The sequence below is a fragment of the Leguminivora glycinivorella genome, chromosome 10 (assembly GCF_023078275.1).
Source record: "Leguminivora glycinivorella isolate SPB_JAAS2020 chromosome 10, LegGlyc_1.1, whole genome shotgun sequence".
Lineage (NCBI taxonomy): Eukaryota > Metazoa > Arthropoda > Insecta > Lepidoptera > Tortricidae > Leguminivora > Leguminivora glycinivorella.
The window spans coordinates 3,885,765-3,906,948 of NC_062980.1; the positions used below are offsets into that span (position 1 = coordinate 3,885,765).

The 21,184-nt window shown below is 40.0% G+C and overlaps 1 protein-coding gene across 1 annotated transcript in view; it reads right to left on the minus strand.

Moving 5' to 3' along the window:
• The window catches only part of LOC125230262 (SWI/SNF-related matrix-associated actin-dependent regulator of chromatin subfamily A containing DEAD/H box 1 homolog), a 36,321-nt gene continuing 15,137 nt past the window's right edge, over positions 1-21,184 (minus strand). Inside the window, exons 5-15 of the mRNA XM_048135370.1 lie at positions 20,662-20,846; positions 19,219-19,412; positions 15,742-15,877; positions 13,658-13,793; positions 12,803-12,940; positions 11,610-11,852; positions 8,800-9,027; positions 7,079-7,290; positions 6,423-6,578; positions 2,904-3,034; positions 1-1,791 (exon numbers count right to left, since the gene is read on the minus strand). Coding sequence (XP_047991327.1) covers positions 1,718-1,791; positions 2,904-3,034; positions 6,423-6,578; positions 7,079-7,290; positions 8,800-9,027; positions 11,610-11,852; positions 12,803-12,940; positions 13,658-13,793; positions 15,742-15,877; positions 19,219-19,412; positions 20,662-20,846 — 1,833 coding nt within the window. The 3' untranslated portion in view covers positions 1-1,717. The remainder of the gene's footprint in view (positions 1,792-2,903; positions 3,035-6,422; positions 6,579-7,078; positions 7,291-8,799; positions 9,028-11,609; positions 11,853-12,802; positions 12,941-13,657; positions 13,794-15,741; positions 15,878-19,218; positions 19,413-20,661; positions 20,847-21,184) is intronic.

The window sequence follows — 21,184 nt, forward strand, 5'->3', positions numbered from 1 at the left end:
GTCTACATCAAAGGTGGTACAATACTGTTGGGACATTTTCATTCGACGCTGCATGTAAAAAACTTACAATTAAAAAACAAACTTATGTCAACATAGTCAATATGAATTTTAAATAAGTGCAATAAGCATTGAGTTATTTCTATGCGAAATTGTTGTCTATTGTAAATTTTTATGAATTTTGTTTTACATAAGTTTAAAAGTGTAACAAAAAACGATGAAAATTTAGAAACCGTGCTTTCATAACACAGGAATAATTTTTAAATACAATTTACAATTAATATTCACAATTAAGAACCGTTCAGATTCATCAATAATTTCAAATGCAAATACGAAATTGGGCATTTCCCATTTGGGATTCATCTTAACGCTTAAGTTATAGAGCTCAATTCGGGCCATAAGTTTCAGTTCCATGGAACTATTAAAAAGCATAGTACAGTCAACCAATTACAATCATAGGTCTCTCTAGAACCCTGTCGTATTGACACCGTGCTTTATTTGCTATAGCAGTCACTTTCGACTTTTTTACTGTGAAAGGGTTCTACAGTGGCCTAGGATTCAGATTGGTTGACTGTACAGATCGGAATTTCTGACACTCTTTTCCTAACCATAAGGATTATAATCAAATAGTGTTAACTAAACTAAAGAGTTATAATATAATCAAATGCAGTAAAATATTTTGAGCAGTTTAGGGTCCCCCCATATCTAGCGTAGATGTGGGGGGGCCCTTACTGACTAATCTATCAAATATACAGTAAAATCACTGTAGCAGGTAGCACGGGCTCTTGTACAAATACTTGTCATTTGTTTATGAATCTAGTTAGAAGTTTCGATCGGTACAGATGTGAGAAAAGGGTTTCCTTCGGAAACGTTTGTATTTGTCATGCTAGTTCAGTCAATGTGAGTACATCTTGTACTGACACTGACTGAAATAGCATGACCCGTTCGTACGTTTCCGTAACAATTCGAAGGCAAATCTTCTCGCACTACGTCTGTATTATACTTACAGGTCAATTCACAACAGCTGGCACGAATGGAACGAATGAGTGACTGAAAATATAACATGTGACAGATAAACCAATATAAACAGTGGCTCTTGACAGTTACCACCACAGACGTCATATATACCATAGATCAAGCAAACGTATCTACTTAGCGTGTCAAATGAACTCAGTAAAATCCACGGAGTTGTCCGTCTTTAATCGCAACTTGCAGCTTTCGTCCGTCAATTTTTGTAAGTTGAAGTCAACACAAACATTAAAAATGCCTCGTTACGTGATATTTAGTTGCAACAACATACTCGTGGGCCTGAGACATATTCAACATCACAGGCAAGTTACAACTTCAGTACAAAATCTGACGCGCTCGGGCGCCATACAAATAGATGAACTAGTTCTGTGGTTACCACTGTATATCTCTACAGGTGTCACTCAAACTATCAAAATTTTGTTCTTATTTGTGCCAGTTTTGGTAAAAAGACCCGAAGACACTTATTGCAATGTGTTAAGTGAGTACAGGCAGGCAAGCATGATCGCGTGATAAACGATATAACAGACCGTCCTTTTTGCACTTACAAGTGCGATAGGGATACACGGATGCGATAAAGTTTACCGAACTAGTGTGCTACGCCGCAGAATTATCAACCCTTGGATAACTAACCTATACAGTAGGAGTAAAGTCACTGCGCAGACGGCAACACTGGCGCCGAGTCGGCCGAATATCATTTGTTCGTGGTGAGGCCGAGTGCGGCGGACAGAAGTCGCACTACGTTCTTTTGTTCCTGCGTATCGTTTTCTGAAAAATAAAAAAATAATAACGTAAAAGAAAAAGAAATGGTTTATGATTAATTGGTTATATTCTATATTTTATGAATTTCACAATTGTAGGTGCTCAGCCATTACTTCGGCATTTAAACCTGAAGGATCTTATGAGCAGGAGAAAAAATGAAATATTGGTCTCACGTCTGATGGTTCGCCTTGTTTTCATAAAGGCTGTAGATGAGAGCGAACGGGTCCAACGGGTGTAGGGAATGCAATCCCGATCCCGCGGGATCCCGATCTCGCGAGATCTCGTGTAAATTTTCGGGATCAATCCCGACGCATAATTTGACGAGATCCCGTTCGGGATTGACGGGATTGGGCGGCAGTGGTCAGCAACGCTACACACGTCCACTCGGGGCGCAAGCGGCGCGCTGAGCCGCTGACTGACGGCCGCGAGCGGCAGGAACGCCAAACAGCGTTAGAAAACTTGCCTTGCCTCTTTCAGTGATTGCAGAGGATTTAAATTTACGTGCTGCACTTGCCAACCAGTGTAGAGTCAGAGAGGGCATTCTCAGCAGCTGGGTACATTGCTACGGACATAAGATGTCGTTTAGCAGATGACACAATTAATAGGTACCCTTTTGTTTTTTAAGGAGTCATTTTCAAAATCACTCGTAGGTAACTACTTCCTAATTCTCTTGAAACTTGAAATATGCTTATTGTATTGATTACCTAATTTACTTATGTTAATTTTCTTAAAACTTGATAATTAGTTAGTAAGATTAAAGATTTTTATTTTCTTTCAAGTAATATGTTATTTTAGTTAAACTAATTATCACAAACAAGCAGTTATTGGCTTCTTCAGTCATCCGAATATTTTTTTTTAAAACTAGTCGGGATCCCGAAAATTCCGGGATCCCGCGGGATTGATATTTCTAATCCCGCGGGATCCCGAATTTTCAATCCCGAGTCGGGATTGCATTCCCTAAACGGGTGGTTATCCCCTCGTATACTTAGACACGGTTCTGAGCGTGGGAATTTTAATGTAATGTAAAATGTCAAGGTTACTTTTTCGACCACCTTTGACGTCCCGCATACAAGGGGTTGAGTAAGTAATATAACTTCTAAATGTGTTTGAAGTCTTACCATCAGCCCCAGTGACTTCTTTCTCGAGGTTGAGCTTTTCTTGTGCCACCTGGTATATTCCCTCCTCGATAGTGCCAGAGCTTAGCAGTCGGTAGATCGTCACTGGTCGCGTTTGTCCCATTCGATGACATCTGAAAGAATAAACAATGTAGATTTCACGCTTGAATACTACACGCTTACAGTACTCATTGGGAATAGCATAATACAAAACCTTTCCTGAAAGAATAAAGGTTACATTGACGTCATTACGCTACAATTCTTCGAAGCAGGAAGCTGCGCAGGATCGGGATAAGTGGCGTTTTGGAGGCCAAGATTCTCTTTGGATCGCAGCCATATTGATTATTGTGAGTTGGATCCTTAATTATATGTTTATTTACATTCTACAATGCCTGAAGACTCGCCTCTTTAACCAATGTATCCTGCCCACCATGAGTACCATGACCTAAAAATGGACGCTTACTAAGAAGGCTGTGCACAAGATCCGAGTTGCACAGAGAGCCATGGAGCGTGCCATGCTCCGTATCAAGATTCGAGATCGGGTAAGGAATGCCGAGATCCGTCGTCGCACCAAGGTGCAAGACGTTGGTTTCGTCATTACCAAACTAAAATGGAGATGGGCGGGACATGTTGCTCGGTAGGTGGACTAAAATGTTAACGGAGTGGAGCCCGCTTACAAATATAAGAAGCGCTTGGCATCCGTTAGCTCGTTGGGTGGACGACATCCGCAAAATTGCGGGTCACAACAGGCTACTAGACTCATATCGAATTGGACACAATAAATGATTGTCTATTGTAGTATTTGACATAAAACAACAATATTTATAGATTTTGGGTATTAAAAGTGTATAATGACTGACGAATTTTCTATTAAAAATGTGTGTAATCTTTTATTTATTTTGGCCACCGAAAACGCTGTCAGCGATGTAGTGACGTCATCGAATTCAAACCTTACTGCATGTCAAAACAATCACTGACATATTTAACTTTATGCCTTCATACCAGGGATGTAACGGAGCTCTGCTTCTGCTTCCGTTTCTACGGAACTTCCGTTTTGTTTTACACATCCGCTTCTGTTCCGGTTCTGTTATATTTCAAACGGAAGTTAAAGCGGATGTCGGAACCTAGCGCGACGGTGGGACATGAGCGGCGTACATCAAAGACCAACAGGTCTATACCTGTCATTCGCTCATCTCTCCGCTTGCCACGTGCTGCAATACTAAACATCAATCGCTTCATTCCATTGCGCGCCAATATTTGTCCTGTCCACCTAGTTAGTAGCGAGTGAACAACTATTCAGTGGTGCAGGGCTTATCTACGATATCCCCTTAGAAGCAATTTGTTTTTTGAAGCAGTTTACTTCTTTTACAATCACTCCATTTAATTTAAAAATTTAATTGTGTGCTAACAATTACACATATAATTTTTACTGGTTAGTTTTGGATTGTATTATACTACCTACGAGTAAGTTTTCTTTTCGTTTCTAAAACCTTTTACGGCATAATAAAGGTTTAAAAGGATTCTTATGTGATTTTTAGTGATTACCTAAACAGTGTGCGTGTGGATTGAGTGAGCACCTTCCGAAAATAAAAAAAAATATGCTGATCATTTAGTAAAAGTTCTAAAACAATTGTAAAACTAATCTCTGAATTTGTAAAAAGATAAATCAAAAGATACAGTCATTAACATGTGCTCACTCAGTTCTCACAAACTACCAACGAAAACAGTGAATGTATTCATTTAACATAAAATATTTATATACTAACATTTAGTAAAAAATATGCCAACCTACCTCTATAAATTTTAGATTACCTAGTGACGTATTTAATTTTTTACAAATAGTTTCTTATGCTCACTCAATCCTCACACTTTTGAAAAGCCGAATTTTGATGAAAAACATAAGATTTAGACCGCTATTATATGTTTATAGTTTAGTAAAAGTGAAATGGGAATTTGTAAAATACAAAACAAACCACTAACGTGTCAGGTTTTTTTATAATAAATTTTTGTAAGTGCTCACTCAGTCCACACGTTTTGAGAAAGTTAAAAATGTAAATATCTTAAGATTTGTAGCACCACAGACACTCGAAAGTACTTCAACATTTAGTAAACATTTTTACTAAATATCCACCATCTAATATTTTATATTCGTTGTCTGGTTTTAAAGATATTCAGACATAACTTTTCTCATACAAATGTATCAAGTAGGGTGACCACACTGTGTCGGCTCCTGATTTTCCCCGCCTTCCCATTGTCATATTGAGATTGGGGAGTTCTGTTCAATTTTAATAATAGTTTATATTAAACTAATACCATATTAATTCTCCATCTGCAAACTGTTTTTAGGTTATGTTCTTGGCCTAGTGATGATGTGTATTGTGTAATTTATATCGACGTCAGGATAATAACCATATCGACATTCATGCATTAAAAAGGACATGAATGATAATTGGTAAGAAACAAAGAATATAATACTTCACTAGTAAGAAACCAGAACCTGGTAATCTAATCGCGCTAACAGATGAGCGTACCGGATTTGTAAGTGGGAGCGAGAAATAGTTATTCTTTTCTTGCTCCCACTTACAAATCCGGTAAACTATTATCAAAATTGAACGAAACTCCCCAATCTCAATATGACAATGGGAAAGGGGGTAAATCAGGAGCCGACATAGTGTGGTCACCCTACTTGATACTACTGTATCCGTATCTACTGTATCTTTTGATTTATCTTTTTACAAATTCAGAGATTCATTTTACAATTGTTTTAGAACTTTTACTAAATGATCAGCATATTTTTTTTATTTTTGGAAGGTGCTCACTCAATCCACACGCACACACCTAAACAACTAAACATCTTAAAGTTCAAGGTGATTTAAATTTTTGGATTGTAATGAATGATATACTTAAGATAAAATATCAGGTAATTTTTCTTTTCGTTTTTAAAACCTAACTGGGCCTAAAGGCTGATTACAAACTGCTGATTACAGGCTGAACAGTAAACACCTAAAAGTTCTAGGTAATTTAATTAGTTTTGGTTTATGTTATACCTGTGTGGTATTTTTTCGTTTCGTTTTTAACATCTATAACTTCCGCTTCTGGTTCCGGTTCCGCTTCTGCTTCCGTTAAACTAAATTCAAAACTTCCGCTTCCGGTTCCGTTAAAACCACATCCGTTACATCCCTGCTTCATACTTAAAAAGTCAGAAAATGTTGTTTTCGAATAGAATGACTGATGCACAGATAATCTATAGATTAACATGACTGTGTTGTTTTCGCCTGATTACGTAAAAGTATATTTTAAAAATATTTTTTGCTGTTTTTAAGTTACAATAAAATATGGTAATATTTTATTTCGGTTAATTGGCCAGTACTTAATCATATAAGACCGACTTTAAAAAAGGGTCAAGTAGCTTACTGGATGAGACTAGCTCAGGACTGGGATACATGGCGATGGCGTACCTACTAGAAGAGAGGCCTATGCTCAGCAGTGGGCGATAAAGGGCTGACATGATGATGTACATACCTGTCCTCAGCCTGCTTATCGTTGTAGGGGTTGAAGTCGATGTCGTGTATGATGACGGTGTCGGCGGCCGTGAGGTTGATGCCGAGCCCGCCGGCGCGCGTCGACAGTAGGAACACGAAAATGTCCTCCGTGTTGTATTGGTCTATTAGTTCTTGTCTGCAAAGATGATAATAATATATTAAGACGATCTGATACAAAAATCGCTACAATAACGGTAACCATGCATTATCGAAACTGGGAGCTTGCGGAGAAGCGGACGGAGCGGCGTAAGTGCATTGGAGATGCAAGTTCGTCGATGAGACCTGGTTTGCGACACTTTCTGACAAAACCAAAAGGGAAAGAAGGCACCGTAGCGAAAAGTCGCAATCGGTTGCAAGATTCCCTTGTCAGCTGTGGAAAAGTATGTCGCTCTCGTATAGGTCTGTTTAGCCATTAATAGCGATGATTTCGGACATAAATCGTCTGAAATAGACGTCAAGGCCAGTATAATACATGCATTACTTTACAAGTACAAAGAATTTCGTACGTTGTTTCCCCGTATCCTATCGTCTAATATTTACATAGAATAAACATCAACAGAATTTCAAGCTATTTCATAAATGGGAAAAGTTATCCCGTTTATGTATTATGTTTGTAAATTTTTTTGTGATTCTTACCTGTCCGTGACGGCTGTCTGTCCATCCAGCCTCAGATACCGGTACTGGCGATGGATGAGGTATGGCTCTATAACGTCCAGCATCATAGTGAACTGGCTGAACACCAGTACTCTGTGGCCTTCTTCCTTCAGTTTTGGCAGCATTTCGTCCAGTTTGAGGAACTTGCCCGAGTCTAGGATCAAGCTTATTGGGAGGGCGAATTGGCTTATACTCTGAAAAAGGAAGAGAGAAATGATAAGTAACTCTTTTGACATTGATAGAAGGAAACGATGACTTGGTTATGAAGATGGTTTATTATATGAACGGAGAACGGAAGACACTGATATAATTTAGGATGTTAATAGTAGTAGGATCGAAACAAGAAGGAATTCCCAACGCACCAGAACATTCATCTGACTTTTTATTCAAACATTTAAATTATGTTCTAAGTGCGTTTATGTGGCTACCTAACATTTTCTTTGGTTTAACAAAGCATGCTGAATTTTCCAACATTTATTATATCTAATTTATTTCCAGCACTTATTTTACTACTTTTTATGGCTTTATTAATTACTAGCTTTTGCCCGCGGCTTCGCTCGCGTTAGAAAGAGACAAAAATTAGCCTATGGGTTCGAATCCCGGTAAGGGCATTTATTTGTGTGATGAGCACAGATATTTGTTCCTGAGTCATGGATGTTTCCTATGTATATAAGTATTTACCTAACATTTTCATTGGTTTACAAAGCATGCTGATTTTTCGAACAGACATTTACTTAGTACTTTATGCAACAGTTGTATAAGGGCATTTTCAGAATTTGGGACCGTAAGTTGTTAACAAAAATAAACTCACTGTCCGTTTTGTGACGATAATCGTACAGCAGAGATTTCAGGCGACGCGAAATTAGAATCGTAATGAAACATTGTAATTTTTAGCTGTCTAATTGAACTTTCAGGAATAGGAAAAGCTTGCTAAAATTAACATAGATGTTTCATTGGTTTTATTCCATTATGCATCCTTGAAAATTCTTAAATTTGGATCACTTGCTAGTGCTGTGCTATCGCCCGAAGTGACTTTATAGAAATAACGGAGTAAGGATAAACAAAAAAATAAATAAACGGAGACCGCAGGGTAGATTGCGCGCTGTCTACGCAACTTTGACGTCCACCCGCCTTCGTCAGTTTTCCGTGATCATGATGCATGCAACTTCATCGAATTATCTGGAGCTCGATAAAAATCAAAAAGGTAATCACGGTCTATATCCCGGTCAATATAAGTCTAATGAAAATAACCGTGAATAATTCAAAACTCTTATAATAAACGGAGACACCTTACACAGATCAAACTAGCCCCAAACTAAGCAAAGCGTGCACTATGGGTGCTAAGCGACGATCTTCTTTAGTCGTTCCCTCAATGCTGAGGACCGTGACATCATGTCATTCTGTTGAAGACTAGGTCCCTCCATAGGCGTCTGTTCCTCGCCAAGCGCATGGCCTCATGCAGTTTTGATCGCATAGCGATAACTTCCCAGACTTTTAAGCGACGATAGACTTACTTATATAGATAAATACATACTTATACATGGAAACATCCATGACTCGGGAACAAATATCTGTGCTCATCACACAAATAAATGACCTTACCGGGATACGAACCCGGGACCGAGGCTTAGCAGGAAGGATCACTACGCGTTAGGCCCGGACCGGTTGTCAGGATGGTCGTCATAAATGTAAATAATACTTACATTATGCGTTTGTGTCAGTTGATGTATCTGAAAGTCCGAGAGACACATGAGATCTTCAAACGCGTATTGTTCATTTTTCTCCTTGTACGTCGGGTCCTTGGCTAGACGCTTGGCTATCGTCCGTACGGTGTCAGCTTCGTAGAAGTAGCGAAGGAGGCAGGGGTGGTTGGCTAGCTTTCGCATGTCCATCATCATGGATATACCGCTCTGTTCCATTGTGGCGTGGATCTGATAAAGAGAGAACAAAGAAATGAATTAGTAACAACTTCAATACGAACGTCTCAAAAAATACCGAATCGTGGGTGACGCAGGATATTTTAAATATTAAATCATTATTATTCGACTGCATCTATTTAGAACGGAAATTTCCAAATAATCTTGAATTAAAAAATAGAATCACTAGTTTAAAAATAAGGTATGACAATGAATTACAACAGTGCAAAACAGGCTTCTACAGTAAAAAAATGTCAATGACTCAAAATTCGTCCAAAGCAATGTGGGAAGTGATTAATAAAGAAAGAGGGAAATCTAGTCGTCTCGCTGTTGATTTTACAGATGTAGTAGAAAGCTCAGTAGGTGTAAAATGTTTTTCAAAGAAACAGGCAATCGATATCATGAACACCAGATTTGCCCGCGCGGCACTGGCCTGCGGCGCGCCCCGCGCCGACCTTGACCGAGTGCGCGATCAGCTGAGTGCAGCGCGCGCGCCGGCAGATCGCTCCATGAGACTTACCCCCTTCACAGACAAAGAGGTTTACAATATTATAGCGATGCGTATTCCACACAAGTCTACGAAAGACATCTACGATGTATCAATGGAGTTGTTGTATTCTATCGCCCACACCATCACACCAGCGTTAACACACTTGTACAACACTTGTCTTAAAGAAGGTTCCTACCCCAAGTCCTTCAAAGTTAATAAGATCTCTCCAATTTTTAAAGGCAAAGGGAAACGGGAGAATATTGATGGGTACAGACCAGTCTCCATTATACCCTGCATCGCTAAAGTGCTGGAGAACGGGCTATGCTATCGATTAACAGAGTTCCTCAGGGCAACAAACGCATTGTCTGATCGACAATATGCCTACAGGTCCGGACGATGTACGATCGACTTAGCACGCGAGGCTGTACACAAGGTCTTTGACGCTTTGGAGAGGAAGCAGCAGGTGGCCATGCTTTGCTGCGACCTCTCCAAGGCGTTTGACGTAGCAGATCACGACGTCATTAACTCGAAACTGCTACACTATGGCATACATGGAAATGCGCACGCCCTCCTCACTGACATTCTCCGAGACAGATCTCAGGTTGTGATAGGAGACAGCGGTCAGGTCAGGTCTGATCCGTTGGTCACCTCCATGGGCGTCGCACAGGGCTCGTCTGTGTCTAACATTATCTTCTCACTATTACTGAACGATCTTCCAGATGCGATAGCGGACGCAGACATTTTAATGTACGCGGATGACGTCGCTGCCATAATATCAGCACCAGACACAGATGGCTTGGAGACACGTCTTAACCACGTTGCAGACCAGCTATCTAAGTGGTTTGCCGCGAATGGTTTGGCGCTTAACCTGTCCAAAACACACTTTTTGCAGTTTCATGTCGGAGGTCGGACACCAAGGCCACTTCGGATCCAGGCTGACGGCATCAAAGTGGAGCAGGTTGAGTTCACAACTTTTTTGGGGCTTCGAATAGATCAGAAGTTGACTTGGTTGACCCATATCGACCAGGTGTGTGGGAAACTGGGCGGTGCATGTTTTGCCCTTCGCCGTCTGGCATGGGTTGTACCACGGCATGTCGTACGAAATTGTTATTTTGCGACAATACATTCCGTTCTACAGTATGGTGCAGAGATATGGGGCGTGCCGCCGACTGGCAGCGCGTTTTCCGTCTACAAAAAAGAGCCGTGAGGTGTGTAGCGCAGGTAAGCCAGGATACCTCAGCGAAGGCTTATTTTAAAGAACTGGGTATACTCACCCTGCCGTCAATAGTAATCCAGCAGGTCGCTATTTACGTGTATACCAACCTAACGCAATATAAGAAACGCGCTGACCTAGCCCCCACGCTACGGCACCCTAATCAACTCCTCCCTGTAAAACGTAGACTAGCGAGATCCAATAAGGTAACCCACATAATGGGTCCAACTGTCTACAATAGATTGCCGGAGACAGTGACCTCGGCACAGTCACTCCAATCTTTCAAGACTAGGCTGAAGTCTTGGCTCCTCGAGCACACATTCTACAGCTATGATGAATTTCTCAGTGTTAAGCTATAGTTAAGTGACAACAATTATTTTTATCTTACTTTATTGTAATTCCCTGTACGAATGTATAATTATATAATTACTGAATCTAACTCTACTACTGAATGTAAAAATGACATGTAATATTGCAAATATTGTGAATAAATAATATGAATATGAATATAACATTACTATAAACCGTGTAATTCAAGATGTGCTTTTGCTAAGTAATTACATGAAATTACAGGTTAGATTTGACAAATCTGCGGGCCATCCTGAATGACACCTATATGGAAACATAAAGCCAGTTATTCCTTGTAGAAATGTTCTTTTGTCCCATTGTATGTAACAAAATCTATTACTTCAATTCTCGTATGGATAAAATGGGCAATTTTTTAAGTTTGTTCTTATGTCTAGCCGCTCTTCAATTAATGTAGTCTTATTTTTCATATAGTTGGTCTTCTTAGGTATTTCTTGTAGGACTCCTCTTTAACCGACGCAGCACGTAAGGTTTCAAGATACGTTTGACTTCTAGCTCTTTCTAAATGTTTATATAAAGATAACTTACCGTTCCATCTTTAGCAGCAAACCCAGCTATAAGATGTTTATACAACTTCTCTTGTCTATCCGACATAGCACATAGTTCTGTATGGTTGGTCTTCTTAGGCAAGTCTTGTAGGACGTCCCTTTTTAACCGACGCAGCACGAAAGGTTTCATAATGCGTTTGGCTTGCGTGATCTGGCTTTGCTCGAACGGAGGAACATCGTCTTCTTTCGTGCCGTCACCTTTCTTTGTAGTTCGGAGTGATTTCTGGAGAAAAAAAACCTCATTAAATATATGTTTTAGACAAATTTACTAAGTATTTTTATTTAGAGCAGGTTGCATAGTGACAATAATAATTATGTTATCTCTAGCAGCTTCTAAATTGATTATCACAATGACAAAGTAAGTAGCACAGAAAACAATTATTTTTACCCATTTATAATAAAGCCATAATAAGATAGCCTTGAGCCATAGTTACAAAATGATGTATTTTAGTTAGATTTTTATATTGCAGTGCCCTACAGAGTTTCATAGCTGAGCAAATAAAATGTAACACCTTGTATTACTTATGGAAGCAATAAAGATTACTGATAATACATGTAAGCGGATAAGAAATATTCATTCTGGTTCATTCTCATCCCCTTACATGTATTGCGTACGAACACGGCGCGCGTGCATACACAGTACACACCGCGCAGCGAACGTTTGTCAGAAGAGTTACTACTACTGGTCTTATATAGTGTTTTCTCTATTGTTATCCATACTAATATTATAAATGGGAAAGTGAGTGTGTCTGTTTGTTTGTCCGTCTTTCACGGCAAAACGGAGCGATAAATTGTCGTGATTTTTTAAGTGGAGATAGTTGAGGAGATGGAGAGTGACATAATATATACAAACAAACAAGTCACTTTATACAATACTAAATTACATGTCAAAACATTAGAAACATACAACAATTAAACATTATAAACAAACAAGCAAATAAAAAATCAATAATAATAATAATGTCAGTAATGTACTATAGTGCAGACAGGGATAATCGCCGGTTAGTGTCACATTACTTTTTAAATTAAACTGTCTTAAACGGCCTCTGCGCTGTTGGCTTCGGCCCCACGCACGCCTCCCAAAAGTCCGTGACATATACTACTTTTTGTCTCTCTCTAACGCGAGCGAAGCCACGGGCAAAAGCTAGTATATAATACTTGAGAATAACTTACAGCATTCTTCTGGAACAAGCTCTTCAGATCGTCCGTTTTCCCGGAGAACATATGCGGCATCACGAAGCAGAGCAGCGACATCAGTTCCAGAAGGTTATTTTGGAGCGGAGTACCCGTTAGCAGCAGACGGTGTTTCGACTGTGAAGGCAAATTAAATTTAAGTTGTGGGGCTTTTGAATCTTGTTACATGATGGGATTTTTATGGAGAGGGTAGTCTTAAAGGGGTAGTTTAGACAGAGCGTAAGTCGACTTTAGATTCTGTTTTGGATTATTAGTAGTAACTGTTTACTTATAAAGGTAACCCTATAGTAAAACGCCACCCTTGTAAATGTTGGTCTTCTTTGAATGCCGAATAATCATGGACTTTATTGCAACGGATTAAAGCCCATAAAATCAGTTATGTGTTAGTATTTGCACTTCGTTGAGTTTATTAATGCTACAACAGGTGCCAGTCGAAACAGTTAACAGTTGAAGTCATCATAGCTTGCCCCGTTCATTCCTGGTTTTATGTCAAAGTTCTCGTTTCCATTTCAGGTTTCATTTATCTTGAAAATATCTTAAGGACCATCCACACTCATAAGACGCATGTCTTGCGGCGCGCAACGGACGTCTCCGCCACGCCGCCTGAATGTAATTCAAAAAACGTCTCCTCAGTACATTTTGTATAGGAAGGACGTAAGCGTAAGACGCGCCCCAGGCGGCATATTACATTCAAGCGGCGTGGCGGAGACGTCCGTTGCGCGCCGCGAGACACGCGACGCCTAAGTGGGGACGCTGCCTTAAGTTTAGCCCAAAAGCTAGATTATTCATCTTCAGAGAAGACATAACTGTTACTGTCTGCGTGATGTAACTAACCTTAATTTTAAGCAAATTGTCGTATCGCTGGGTAGACATGTTTTTCAACATGTGAGCTTCATCGTAGATGACGTAGTGTAACGGCGTTATACGGAACATCTTCCGTTCCTCTGGACAACTGCTCACCATAGTGTATCTGAATAATAAATAAAGGTACGGATGAATATGGAAGTTATTTTCAAAGTTTTCAGTGCGGCAGATTTTTTTTTTAAAACTAGAAACTAATTCTATGAATACTGGAGAGTTAGACTTTGGTCGTTCAGACCTGTCACAAGCATTATCCAGCAGCCAGCGGCCTCTCGCCCGCGACTGAATACGACCGCTCCTGTACAACTTAAATATAGATGCAGGCAAAGTGCCAAAAAGATGTATCCACAACCTTAATGTATAAGCAATAAAGTCGTGTATATATATTAGGAGCTTAAAGGCTTGGCCAAACACACCGATAACAGCGTGATGCCGATGCGATGACTGTTCAAACAGGACGCGCGCGGATCACGCCGGCGACGCGCTCTCAACACGCCCTCATCGCGCGCGCGAACACGGCGCAATGCGGGCGCGACTCGCGCCTCTACACCATGCGCCCGCGGAGGGTCGCTCATTCCTTTGATTCCTTTACCGTGTGAGTGAGCGCGGCGCAGCGTGCCGCGGCAGAAGCGAGGCGCGATGCCGGCGGGACGCAGTCTGTTTGACGTCGCTAACCTGTCAGCACATGCTACGGTCGCGCCGCGCGACCGCGGCGCTGCGTCGTGCCGTGTTTGGCCACACCTCGGACACTGGCGATCAAATATATGAAAGAGGCGCGTTCCTAGCACACATTCTAAGTTCGTGTAGGTGAACGCGTACCATGCTTGTATGAGTGAGATATGACAGGTCGACTGTTCGCGATTTTGACAGGCGGTAACTGTGAGGTAACCGAGCGGGGGTGGGGTGGGCGGCACTTTTAGCGGGGAGTGGGAGTGGCCATACTGTACGATAGTACTCTTTATTATACTCTAGTTTGGCCAAGCCTTAATAGGAGCTTTGCCCACATCTCTATTTTATACCTTGACTGTACAGACACCGCGGACGACGGGCCGTTGGACGTCGCCTGCAGCGAATCAGAACGACCGAGACCTTACAGTTAAAATTGTAAACATACTTTGATGAACAAAGATTATAGACAGATGGTCTGTGATGATGAATAGGCTACTTGACCCTTTTTTAAAGTGTGTCATATATTATTACTTACTGGCCAATTACGCGAAAAAAAATATCACTATATTTTATTATGACTTATAAACCGCAAAAAAATATTTCAAAGAAAAAAACTTTTACGTACTCAGGCAAAAACAACATCAGCCATGTCATCTATAGATTTTCTGTGAATGAAGTCATTCAGTGCGAAAACAACACTTTCTGACACTTTAAGTACGAGGCATAAAGGTCATTATGTCAGTGATTGATTTGACATGAATTCTATGACGTCACTACACGGCCGACAGCGTTTTCAATGGCCATAATAAAAAAAAATTACTCACAATAGAATTAAAAAAAATACGTATTCATCGTACACATTTAATACCCAAAATCATTAAATCGTCACTACTTTTAAAAAAACTTGTATCTTCGTCTGTCAATGAAAAGAAAATTGTAGTAAGTATGTATGGAATGCATATAGACTTACTGCGTTTGAACTTTGAGGCGCAGAGTGAGATACGAGATTTTTTCAAAGTAGTGACGAAATATTGGTTTCTTATGTCAAATATTACAGAAGACAATCATTTGACGACCGGTCTGGCTCAGTCGGTAGTGACCCTGTCTGCTAAGCCGCGGTCCTGGGTTCGAATCCCGGTAAGGGCATTTATTTGTGTGATGAGCACAGATATTTGTTCCTGAGTCATGGATGTTTTCTATGTATGTAAGTATGTATTTATCTATTTAAGTATGTATATCGTCGCTTAGCTTAATACAAGTACAAGCTTTGCTTAGTTTGGGGATAAGTTGATCTGTGTAAGGTGTCCCCAATATTTATTTATTTATTTATTTATTTATTGTGCCAAATTAGATATGAGTCTGGTAGCCTATTGTGTTGCTGTACTTACGTGGTGAGTATAACGTCTATATCCTCCAAGCTCCTCGCGTACTGTATCCTCAGCTGCCGGCGCTCCTCAGGGTGTCCATAGTACTTGCTCACGCGTATGGCGGGGCACCAGCGGGAGAGCTCGCCGCTCCAGTTATCTGTAACAAGTATTTGAATTCATCATGATCATGACCCCTCCCCCTCCTGGAGCCTAGGACCCACCCAAAGTTGAATATCGTGTAGCAAACTTTCGCTAACTAGAGCTAATATTTTAACGCTGTCAATTCCTAATGTTTACCATCGACAATCTTACGTTTCGTTCTTCACATAAAACAATTTTCTTGACTGACACGAAATATTTCGAAAGTCGAATAAATATAATGATAGTTTTTTGCAAAGAGGTCAATTATCAATTTATCATTTCAAGGGTTGATTAGATATGACATTTTTTTTTCTCATGGCTTTTACTCCTCGCTAATTTAAGCCAGGTGGATTTTGCCAATATCGTGGTGAGGTCTTTTGACTTTTTTTTTTAAGAATGTTCGGTGACATTTAATATCTTAACTTTTAACTTGACATTCAACATTATTGCACTACAGTAGAAGTAGTAGTAGCAAACACTTTATACCACAGAACAAATTACAAGTGAATAATTATAATGGTTATGTACAAAGGCGAGCTTATTCCTTTAAGGGATCTCTTCCAGCTAACCTTAGAATAACTGAGACTAAAGTTTCGACCTTATTGCATTATGAATGTTCTAACATTTGTGTCACTTAATTTCAAACTTGGGTAAATCTATTCTGCTATAAGGTAATTCATAATTCTTTATTGCAAACCATGATGGTTGATTATCTTTCAGATCAATATTATATTTTTTATATATCTTATACTTTTAAACGAGCAATTCTTGTATATTTATTTATTTATATATATATTTATTTACACTGACGATCTCGGAAACCGCTCTAAAGCCAGGTTTAGACGAGCAAGTTCTTGCTGCAATAAATTGAGCAATAACTTGCGTTTTTGTTTACACTACATGCAATTTTTGTAGCACAAGTTACATCTGCAAGCTGACAAGCAAGTTCTTGCTGGAAGATTTTGCAGGACTGTTTATATTAGCAATAACTTGTGGCAACTTTTGTTGCATCAAATCGTTGGTCTGTTTCACAGAACTTAATTTAGATAGAAGAAACAAATTCATATATTTGTATAGGGGCCGAGCGTGTCAAATTTTGTACTGAAGTTGATTCTTGCCTGTAATTTTAAATCTGTCTCAGGCTCTTGATTGTTCATAATTTTTGTGTTGTTGCAATTGAATATCACGTAACGAGGCATTTTTTATGTTTTGGTTGACTTCAACTTACAAAAATTGACGCCCGAAAGCTGCAAGCTGCGAGTAAAGACGGACAACTCAGTGGATTTCACTGAGTTCATTTGACACGCTAAGTAGATACGTTTGCTTGATCTATGGTATATATGACATCTGTGGTCTGTTTAGACTACCTGCAATTTTTCTGTCGCAAGTCTTTTTTAGAAGTTATTAGCAAGATCTTCCTGGCAAGTTCTTGCATACGTGTTTAAATGGGATAAGTATGTTGGCGATTATACCACAAGTATTTACAAATTAAAAATGCCCGCTCATAGTAAAATGCGTGCATCTGCGGCGATAATAATAGTAGTGGGGAAGAAAACACGGAAGAATCGGAAGGGGGTAAAAGATTGGATTTTAAGACGAGATGTTATAGGAATACAACGCAATTTATTAATCGAACTACGATAAGAAGAACCTTCACGGTATAAAAAAATTGTAAAAACTGGCCAAGAGCGTGTCGGGCCACGCTCAGTGTAGGGTTCCGTAGTTTTCCGTATTTTTCTCAGAAACTACTGAACCTATCAAGTTAAAAACAATTTTTGCTGCCTGCTTTTTGCTGCTAGATTAGCTGCAGCAAAGCTGTTTTTAGGGTTCCGTAGTCAACTAGGAACCCTTATAGTTTCGCCATGTCTGTCTGTCCGTCCGTCCGCGGATAATCTCAGTATAACCGTTAGCACTAAAAAGCTGAAATTTGGTACCAATATGTATATCAATCACGCCAACAAAGTGCAAAAATAAAAAATGGAAAAAAATGTTTTATTAGGGTACCCCCCCTACATGTAAAGTGGGGGCTGTATTTTTTTTCATACCAACCCCAACATGTGATATATTGTTGGATAGGTATTTAAAAATGAATAAGGGTTTACTCAGATAGTTTTTTGATAATATTAATATTTTCGGAAATAATCGCTCCTAAAGGAAAAAAAAGTGCGTCCCCCCCCCTCTAACTTTTGAACCATATGTTTAAAAAATATGAAAAAAATCACAAAAGTAGAACTTCATAAAGACTTTCTAGGAAAATTGTTTTGAACTTGATAGGTTCAGTAGTTTTTGAGAAAAATACGGAAAACTACGGAACCCTACACTGAGCGTGGCCCGACACGCTCTTGGCCGGTTTTTTTTTCCTAATTTTGTTTCGATAATCTTTACACTTTGTGTCCCATAATTCTCCATGTTGCTCATAGTGCGATATCAATTTGATGACTTTGTCACGGATCTAAACTTTTCTATCCGACATGCCAGCAAGAAAACTTTATTCCGTCGACAAAATAAACACAGAAGTTATTGCAGGGATATCTAAAATGTGTTTACACGTTGTACTTGCGGCAAGTGTTGCAAGTTGTAAAACTTGCAAGAAGTCAACTTGCAGCGACTGTTTACACATGGACATTACATTGCAAAAGTATTGTTCTGCAAGTTTTATTGCTCGTCTAAACGTGCAAGTTATACAACCTACGATAATTGCAGAAGTTACTTGCCGAGTCTATTTTTTGATGTTTACACGCAGAGCTTGCAGCAAGCTAGCGAAAGTTGAAAAAATACAGAAGTTAGCTGTTTACACGACGCAAGTCACTCGTGGAAGTCAACTTCTGCAAATTTAATTGCTCGTCTAAACCTGGCTTAACGATTTCGCAGAAATTTGTTATGTGGGGGTTTTTGGGGGTGAAAAATCGGTCTAACTTATCCTTAGGTCCCGGAAAACGCGAATTTTCGAGTTTTCATGCGTTTTTCTTCGCGCGCCATCTCGTGTGCAGTAGTTGTACTGTTAAGACAGAATTCTTTCGGTCGATGTAAGTACTATTTATTGCAAACACTAGATGGCGACACAGGTCAAGGCTAAAACGAATAGAAAAATACACTATTCGAGTTTTTGTGGCGAAATGCGCGCCATCTCGTGTGGAGTAGTTGTGTTGTTAAGGCTGAGAATTCTTTCGCTCGATGTAGGTACTACTCATTTTTGAACTAGATGGCGACACATGTCAAGGATACGAAACAGAACCGAGCGAAGCTCGGTTGCCCAGATATTTTTACCTTATAGCAGAATGTATTTATCCAAGTTTGAAGTTAAACGACAAATTTAACAGAGACGGGTTACAAATTAAAGCTCGTGACTGTACTTACCAAGTGTAGATGCAGGCACGACAATCAGATGTGTGCCCTTAGCTTGCCCGGTCTCCTTCAAATGTGCCAGGAACGCTATCACTTGCACAGTCTTGCCCAGACCCATCTCATCGGCTAAGATTCCGGAGACACCCTGCTTGTGTAGGACCGCTAGCCAGTTGAGACCAACCAGCTGGTATGGGGCTAATGTTAAACTGGAAAGAAAATAAACAACATGTTAGCTACCATCCACACATACACACACAATGTACTGAGGAGACGTTTTTTGAATTACATTCAGGCGGCGTGGCGGAGACGTCCGTTGCGCGCCCCGAGACACGCGACGCTTAAGTGGGAACGCTGCCTTAGGTTTAATCATGAAATCTAGATATAACCCTCCTTAGAACTTGTACAATCCTTTTTTATCTGTGTACTTAACAAAAAGGAGTGTACAGTTAACCAATTGGAACCCTAAGCCACTGTAGTACTATGTTATAGTGACGTTATAAATCAGATTGTAAGGAAACTCTTACTTCGTGTCATTTTGTCATGGTTCCAATTGGTTGACTGTACAAGTTTCTAATGGGTTGGCAACGCGCATGTGACACTCCTTGAGTTGCAGGCATCCATAGGTTACGGTGACCGCGTTCCATCAGGCGGACCGCATGCTTGCTTGCCACCGACATAGTATAAACAAAAATATAAGCAATGGGAGTAACGTTACTGTGTCCGGCGCGACTTGAACTAGCGACTGTAGATCACTCTGCCAATAGTGGTTTCTGACACTGACTTGCACCTTGGTAGAATACATACACATCCATAAACTCACGATTGAAAACTGCTATTTGTCATTGCAATTAAGGGGTTGAAAGAAAACGAAATTGTCATATTGCATTGACCCGTTGCTAGCGCGAGGAAACACGTGTAGTCAATTTATCATCGCATCACCACAAGGAGGACATTGGTAAAGTAAAAAAAAAAAAAATACTCACAGACAGGGTCACTACCGACTGCGCCAGACCGGTCGTCAGTTATAAATAGGAAAGTGTGTGTCTGTTTGTTTGTCCGTCTTTCACGGCAAAACGGAGCGACGAATTGACGTGATTCTTTAGGTGGAGATAGTTGAAGGGATGGAGAGTGACAAGGACTACTTTTTGTCTCTTTGTAACGCGGTTCGAATCCCGGTAAGGGCATTTATTTGTGTGATGAGCACAGATATTTGTTCCTGAGTCATGGATGTTTTCTATGTATATAAGTTTTTTTTTTTTTTTTTAATTTATTTACAAAAACGGTACATGCCTCGGTATACAATTTTAAATTTTCGCCAAGTATTTATATATATTATATATATATCGTTGTCTGAGTACCCACAACACAAGCCTTCTTGAGCTTACCGTGGGCTTCAGTCAATCTGTGTAAGACATGTCCTATAATATTTTAAAGTAAAGTAAATAATTAAATTACCTAGAGTCCATCATAGCAGGTTGTGTCAGTCTTCCCGCGCCCGCCGCCACAGCCGCTTCCAACTGCTGTGCCAAACCCACGCATTTCTTCATCAGCCTTTGTATGTTGTTTCTGGTCGCTAGGAGCTCTTGGGTGGAGTTTAGAAGGTCTGTGCTTAGCATCTTGATGCTGTTGAATTTTTCTACCTGTAAGTTGAAAGATGCTTTACATAGCTTGCCTAGCTTCATCATGCTCCTTGCGTTATCCCGGCATTTGCCACGGCTCATGGGAGCCTGGGGTCCGCTGTGACAACTAATCCCAAGATTTGGCGTAGGCACTAGTTTTTACGAAAGCGACTGCCATCTGACCTTCCAACCTGAAGGGTAAACTAGACCTTATTGGAATTAGTCCGGTTTCCTCATGTTTTCCTTCACCGAAAAGCGACTGGCAAAATATCAAATGACATTTCGCACATAAATTGCGAAAAACTCATTGGTGCGAGCCGGGGTTCGAACCCGCGACCACCGGAACGAAGTCGCACGAA